General features: G+C 36.7%; 1 protein-coding gene across 1 annotated transcript in view; it reads left to right on the top strand.

Annotated features, from left to right (window-relative positions):
* Positions 1-1442: 1442 nt before the first annotated feature.
* Positions 1443-8395, top strand: part of LOC106461233 (B-cell lymphoma/leukemia 11B-like) — a 117808-nt gene continuing 110855 nt past the window's right edge. Inside the window, exon 1 of the mRNA XM_013921037.2 lies at positions 1443-2554. Coding sequence (XP_013776491.1) covers positions 2503-2554 — 52 coding nt within the window. The 5' untranslated portion in view covers positions 1443-2502. The remainder of the gene's footprint in view (positions 2555-8395) is intronic.

The raw sequence follows: 8395 nt of genomic DNA, 5'->3' as shown, positions 1-8395 counted from the left end.
TATTATTCCTATATTCCAATGAGCTCAGAACAACTACATTTTTCCAACCTTTAATTGAGTACAGAATGGGACAATATGGGTGTTTATTAGTGAATGTAGAAATAGCTGAGTGATGGGATTTCGTGCTGTTCTGTCTTCTATACAAGTCTTAATCTCACCATATTATCTTACCTAGTGGTTTTAACTGAAACAATAAATTGAATGAGAGATTAGAAATCCTTATCAATTCGTATATCCATGAGTAGAGTGTTTCTACTTCTGTTTTGTATATCTTTTTTAAGCACAGATCCAGTGTATGATAAATAAATATTATAAAAATAAATATTGAACACAAAATAAATACTTTTTTTTTAAATTGGGAGTTGGTTGAATGCATGAAATAATATAATTTTAGCAGGAATTTTATTTTTATATCTCCCAATAATTAGTACTCCACTCGTCAATAGGGGGCAATGCTAGAAACTTTCGATGTCTTACTATTCCATTCATTAAGTTGCCGAAGAATACACAGACTCTACAGTCGAAACCCTATTGGAAGTAAATTGGTATAGATTCTCTGTCGTCATAAGTCTCTTAACCAATGAGCATCTAGTTAACTCATATTCGTGCAGACGACTAGTTTTTATTGAGGTACCTAAGCACTATATAGGAGTATACAAATATAAACCAGTATTTATAAATACTTAGACATACCCTCACCCAAATATATATATATATTTATATATTTATGTGTGAACGTGATAAGAAATATGGACACGTATTCTAAAATATTAACTTCTACCACAAATATATACGCGCATATCTTGATAATTTGTTCACAACAAATTCATTACTTGTCAGAGAAAACTCAAAGCTGATTCATTTCTAATCAAACATTTAACTCTTTTCCTGGTTTACTTAATGATAGATTGGATTTTCAAGACTGTCCAGTGTAAGCTAACTACAAAAATATTTAGACCTAACCTCTTTTGTAAAACACGATCACACTAGCTAACCCTAACCTTTATAGTTTTAATATACAAAAATAATCTCCAACACCAAAACAGAATAAAAGATATCAGAATGAACGATAGAGATTTAGCGTACTCTCTAACCCTAATTATTATTATTTACAGCATTTAAACAAAAGGACCAATAGATGATCGTTGTAGACCGCTTGGTGCCATCGGGCTATTAATAACATCTGAGCAGTGCGTGAGGCGCTACTGATTTTTTTTGCGAATATCATGTTATGCGCCAAGGGAACGGGACATCACCTAAAGCTAAGCAGCACGCCTAACGTCCTGCTGGCCTGCCAATCAAGTTACAGTGGGCTGACCTCTGGTCGACGTTGCATCATGACCACTCCTCTGCGGGCAGGCGCGGCAAAAGTCCGTCTTGCAAAACGCTGTGTTTGGACGATTGTCGCACCATATGACTCTGTCACGAGCCCACGCATCACGAGCTGCCACAGCTCAAGAAGCTGCTCTCTCAGCGACGCAACAGTGACTCGACGACCGCTGTGCCACGAGGTGAAGGTGTTGTCTACCACACCAAAGCAGAGTAGTGTAAGGATCTAGCTAGCAGCAACCTACTCCTGTTGCAGAACCGAACACACGGTTTTTACATCATTTCTGTCGTCACGAGATCTGGCGTTTGTTAGCTTGCCTCTTGGTCAATACTTGCGTTGTCAGCTTTGTTAGCTGGGACTAGGAGGGCTAAAATTAGGCCTCAGAGTGGTGAGCCCTTAATCTAAAGCCTCGTTTGCTGCAGGCAGTATATATATATATATTGTTGTTGTTGTTTCAGTGTCAATTAGGCTGACAATACAATATTCAAACCACTTTGTTTCGTCCCTAAGAATTTGTACATCAGAGTCTGGAACGAGCATGCCTGAATCGCATGAGAAAGTTAGTAAAGTTTATGCTCATATTAAATTATGAGTGTTCATTTTGGATTTAAATATTTCTGATCTTATTACGGAAGTGTGGATGATCAAGGAAACTTGTGGAGTTTCAAATAAAGGAAAAAAAACAACGCGAAGTGGGCCTTTAAAGTCGATATTAGAAGTTAGGGTTAATTACAGGTTTAAAAAAAACTTTTTTGATCCAACACGACGTCGTTGCAATCTTGGCCCGAAGGCCACAAGAAGGTGGTGTTATTAGCAAAAGGCGGGCGCTCAAACGACAGAAGGAATCCCCACATTGACCAGTACATGTACCTCGTACCCCTGCCCTCGCGTGCTCAGTTGCCGCGTACCTCCGGCCTCGTGAACACGCCGAGGAAATCGCTCGCTGGAACTTGGACTGAAACGCCATAGACTTTATCCGCCATCAACCCCTCTACATTCTGACGGTTAGTTTTTAATATGCAAATAAGGTCAGCTTATCAGTGATTCAAGTGACAGAAACAACGCAGGTGCTGGGATAAATTACCCAGCATGCAGTAGCGTCCGCCATATTTGTTGTTCCTGGTGTCCGTGTACATTTGTCACGTCTTCGTTGACATCGAAAATCCGATGAGATGTCGCGAAGGAAGCAAGAAAATCCGCAGCCCAGGAAGAGATTAGTGACAGGTAAGGTTGTTTCTTCTTACCTTGACAACTACAGAAAAACAACCCCGAGTTACCTTGACAACATTAGTCTCTAGTCAATTTTCATATTTTATTTTATATTTGTTTAAACCAATAAATGCATGATTTATTACAATTGACAAATCAGGCTTCACAGGACGTCGTGAATATCTCCCTCTCTCTGGCACACAAACACGAAAAGTATCCTCGACAGAATTTTTCAACTCTACCTAGAGTTAATTACATATTCACCAGCTTTATATTGGGGAAACAAGACCTTGTTTTCTAGCCCTGACAAAGTGAACGATATTTTATTTCTTACCATTTTCCTGCAGCTATCCTAATCTGCCCCTGTACAGAAATATATACTCTCGAGAGAATTCTGTACGTTATGTGAATTATTTACGTCCAGCACGCGCTCTTAGAAATGAAAACAAACAAAACGTATACCTGTATATATCGTCGAAAGATCAAGACTCGGCGAGATTGTCAAAGCTTCCGGTAAACTCCGCTTAGTTGCATGGTAATATGTGTGTATTTTTTAATTTTTTTTTTGCCTATTGTATTCAACCTAGATTTTCTATCAACAACAGAACTTATAACATCTTTTTTTTTTCCAAACACCTACTTGGAATTATACAAGCGTCGCGATAATGACAAGTTTATAATATATGTTGTCTTAATAAAAAATAATTATAATCAACTTTATGGCAGTTTTTGTATTATTTATTGTAATTTATTACATAATAAACTAATACTTAACGCCATAAGTCTCCAAACTCGTTTAGATCATACTAACGTTTATAGTTTGGTGGTGATGTATTGTTTAATTATCGTAAATAAACGTATTCACCAACTTTGACATCAGATAATTTTATACAGGTAACTTTAGTTCTCAGGATAACGCACAACTTATAAATTACACACCTGTCTATTTGTCTATCCTTTTTCTCTCTCTCATTTTAGTAATTCAGTGTTGATGTTACGGTCTTGCCTCGTAGTTTCTACACACGTAAAACTGTTTCATGTTTGTTTGTTGTTGCTTTTTTTTTAATGTATTTGTTTGGTTTAAGAAATGTTTGTAACGAAAGAGACCGAATTTAATTCCTCGCACAGAAATGCATACAAAGTAAGTAAACTGGATTACGTTGTATGTTTTAAATGTGGATACTGTACACAGGGATCACAAATATTAATATTATTATTAGTATGTCAACCTGTGCTGAAGCGTTCTCCATTTGAGTCGTCGTGGTTTACAACAGCAAGCACATAGGTCATGAATTGTAATTACGTTTTCAGGAGGTAATCTTCTATACAGAAAACATGCTAAAAGTCCCTTGGAATGACTATCGAAACGAAAAACAAAAAATGTTTTGTTCAGTGCTGTCTGTTTGTATGCTTGTTACAGCAACATAAGGAGCTGACTGAAGCATCAAACTTGGAATTATTGTCTTTAATCATTCTAGAACTGGGTTATTTGAGGGTGAAATAAATACTTTTGTGAAGTAAATACTCTATAAATTAGGAGCTTCGAAAATAATATTTGACCTCATTCGATTTCATAAAACCAAAACAATTATATTATGGTCAGTAAATCAAGAAAAAGTCGTTAATTTCCAAGCTTCAATTGTTAGACTCTGTTTATTGTTAAGCGTAAAACTACGTAATGGGCTATCTGTGTTGTGCCCACCACCCAACTCTGTTCACTTAAGTTCAGTTTCAAATTTTTTAATTACGTATGTGTATATAGTAATAGTAATCTTTCATAAGATGTATTTTACGTTTATTTATCCAAAACTGAGTTTGCTGATCGATATGTATTTTTTTCTCCCTGATTTGTAATGTTTTTTCAAACTTGTTTGTTTCTTGTTTTATATGTAATTTGTTTTTAATATGTAATATCTTTTTTAAACCGAGTTTCCTGTTAGATACATGACGTTTTTTCAAAAGTGTAAATTTTGCTCGTACTGTAGTTTTTATTTGTTTGTTTTTGTAAGCTAATTTCCATCTCAGTGTGAGATGAGTCGCCTGCTCGATGTGTATTTTTTTATTTGCCGATAAATTGTGCATGTTTTTTATTATAGAAAATTAATTAATCAAAAACTATCATTATAATGAATAATTATATATATATATTTTTCCAATATGTGTAACTTTGGAGCTAATCAAACTGAAACGGTAAGTGCAAAATGACGTAACTTCTGATGTTAACGTTAATTGGGTACTTCGTATCCATAAGCATGACGTAACAGTAGTTTAGGTTGTAATCGTTGTATTTTACGCAACAGTAACTTCATCGTCTTGAATAGCGATCCATTACGCTCTTATAACTGAGTGAGTTTGGTAGATATAAAACTGATTTGTGAAGGATTCTGTGTGTGTGTTTCTTCATATATTCATTGGCATGAGATACGTGGGAAAATAAATTAGTAAACGTTCTTGCGAGAGAACAAAGTTTTAATGATATCAAAATGTTCACTTAATTTCAACCTTTCTAAACATTAGACACCTTCGAGTACTCATTAATGCACTAACAATTTAGAATATCAAGTAACGTACTTATTAGCTACTGGGCTAAAGTAAAACATTTCTCCCCAGTTGTAATTACATGCTGTTGGCTAATAGTAATTTTAAGTACTTACAGTAAGGTTGTGGTGATCAAATATCAATCGGTGTCATGGTTATTAGCCTCTAAGATTTAATATTTCATAGTAAGTACGGTAACCATGACAGCGAATAGTTTTTTTTTGTATTTTTAATTCTGTGTTGTTAGATAGATACACATATAGATATTTTTTTTAATTTGATTGTACGATGAGTTTATGGACTAGCCCTAACCTTACCTATCATTATATGCAGGTAGGTGGGTGTAAAGTTCATGGAGGTAATTATCCCCTGGTGGCAAAAGATTTAATCACCCATGTTATGGTGTAATTTAAAGCGACGGCACTTACACTCGATGTCATTTTGTAACACTAAATTGATGTTGGTGTGATCCAACTGCTTTCGCTTGTACACGTGACCTATTGAGCTTTTGGGGGGGCTGTTTCTCTTGTGTATATAACTCTGAATGGCATGTGTGATACATCTCTCATTCCCGTTAGGCGGTTATATGTGTCAAATTCTTCAAAAAAACGTGGTCCTTTTTTCCCCGCCATTAGCTCAAGTCGTGTAACTACAGTGGATACTTTTTTGTCTTAAGGGTGATTCAAAATACTGTCTTGAAATGTTAGTCGTGTTAGTTAAATATGCTGCCCATTAAAGTTTCTTTGCTCGTGTCATGGGCCATAATACTGTTCATATGGAAATTACATCTGATGCCATGGGCGGGATTTGGGACCACAAGTCTGACTTAATTGTTTTGAATGTCATATGTATACTGTATATATATGTGTGTGTATGTATATCCAACTGTTCCCCCTTTCGTAATTCTGTGTACTTGATGAGTTATAGGATGAAATATTGTAAACAAAAAGACGATAATAAAATCTGTCGAAATTGAATGTCAGTTAACGCTACGTTTCTCACCACATGTTGTTTTTTAACCCATAAATTACCGACTTGTTTACATACCGTTCACTACCGGTGGGGTCCACATATAATATTACATCCAGTAGCTTTACGTTTTTGCCTGTTACAACACTCGGCAAGGACGCGGGAACTAGCGTTGCTGAGGGTGCATTATTATCACCCCCCCCTCCCCTGGTATGACATGGTTCTTATCATTTACAGAGGTTTCGGTGGTTTTCAAAATCCACACTAAAGAAATTTTTCCAGCGTCAATGACTAAAGAACTGATTAAAAAAATGTGAAATCATTTTATTATTCGGTAAGTACATAGGCAACTTCAGCAGTACAATAGTAATGGTATTTTTATTGTTTGAGCATCATATGTTATTAGGGACCCTGTGATCAGCAACTTTGTTTGTCTCGGATATTTGCCCAAAGCTGTACAAGAACTAGGTGTATGTCCTAATTTTGAACTGATAGACTAGAGGAAAGCATCCGCCGCCACCTCTTGGGTTACTCAAAGTTATGATCGCGATTTTTTTTCGACAGCGGAACGCGAACCATGGACCCTCGGATTCAACTGAGAAAATGATGTTTAAACAGTTGGAATTCTATGGCTAAACGGGGAATAACACTTATCTAAAAGTTTAACTGTGTTAAGATGTTTTAATCAAAACACGTCAGAAATTCGTTTCGACAACATAACAGGGAGTTGAGTTTATCAGTGTTTGCACGAGACACTGGTCACTTGATCATGTCTCCATCAGAGAGAAAAAAAATCGTTTGTTTGTTCATCTGAAAGACGGCCTTGCATGGCCAGGTGGTTAGGGCACTCGACTCGCAATCTGCGTGTCGCGAATCCGATTCCCCGTCACACCGAACATGTTTGCCCTTGAAGCCGTGGGGGCGTTATAATTTTACGGTCAATCCCACTATTCGTTAGCAAAAGAGTAGTCCTATAGTTGGCGGTGGGTGGTGATGACTAGTTGCCTTTCCTCTAGTCTTTCACTGCAAAATTGGGAACGGCTAGCGCAGATAGCCCTCGTGTAGTTGTGCGAAATTCATAACAAACAGACAAACAAACAAGACGCTTTATGCACACAATGGACTTAGCGGCAAGGTCAAAGGTCCCTGTGGGTCAGACATAGTTATCCGTACTTTTGAACTTAATCCAAAGAAAAGACAACCACTCATTAGTACCGACCGCCTGAAGCGGCTACTCTTATCTTTAAGACTGTCACTCTTATAATGCGCCCACAACTGGAAGTACACAACATCTTAAGTAGATAGCACTATATCTCGAATCAAAGACTCTTGGTTCTAACAGCGCTTGGGGCAAAAACAAAACTAAACCTTGAAATGTTTAAAAATAATTAATTAATTTATATATTTATCAAATACATTAGTTTGAGTTAGTGGGGGGTAACTCGACAAAAAAGAGAGTAAGATCTGCAGCTTTAACAAACTGTGTTAAACCTAGTTTCAACACGTATTCACGTTTCAGTCATAGCTGAGCTGTTGTCTCGTTTCACTTTTTATGTCTCGCTGTGACCTTGATATAAGATTTCGGCAGCTGGCTGGTCTAGCAACCCCCCTTCTCTTGGCCCCCCTTAAGTCTTTATTCTTCTATCCTGTGTATGATAGAGTGTATCTCACATAGCTAAATGACCCCCTGATGAGATTCTGAACCTAGATTTCAAACAAATTCATAAGTGTTGTTAAGTATTTGAAGCCTTCGCTTAAATACAGTAAGTAATTTAATTTGGATCAGGAAGCAATACAAGCGGCATAAGATGTGTATTCCAACGATCCTGATTGACATACTTGAATTTTCAAGGTCTTCTGATCAAAACGATCCTAGATGACACATACTTAAGTATTCAAGTTGTTCTTATCGCACCTTTAACGATCCCAGATGAAACAACTTGGGTGATCAAGGTCTTTTGATAAGACTTTTAATGATCATAGATAACACAAACGTGAATGTTCAAGATATTCTGATCAGACCTTAAGCGATCTTGGGTGGTACATACTTTAATGTTCAAGGTCTTTTAATCAGACCTTAAACGATCCTGGATGACACAAACTTGAATCTTTAAGGTCTTCTGATCAGACCTTAAGCGATCTTGGGTGGTACATACTTTAATGTTCAAGGTCTTTTAATCAGACTTCAAACTATCCTGGGTGACACAAACTTTAATGTTCAAGATCTTCTGATCAGACCTTAAGCGATCTTGGGTGACACATACTTTAATGTTCAAGGTCTTTTAATCAGACTTCAAACTATCCTGGGTGACACAAACTTTAATGTTCAAGATCTTCTGATCAGACCTT

Source organism: Limulus polyphemus, unplaced genomic scaffold, assembly GCF_000517525.1.
Source record: "Limulus polyphemus unplaced genomic scaffold, Limulus_polyphemus-2.1.2 Scaffold919, whole genome shotgun sequence".
Taxonomy (NCBI): Eukaryota; Metazoa; Arthropoda; class Merostomata; order Xiphosura; family Limulidae; genus Limulus; species Limulus polyphemus.
Note: the sequence above shows the minus strand (reverse complement) of the source record. Positions and strands in the feature narration are given on the sequence as shown.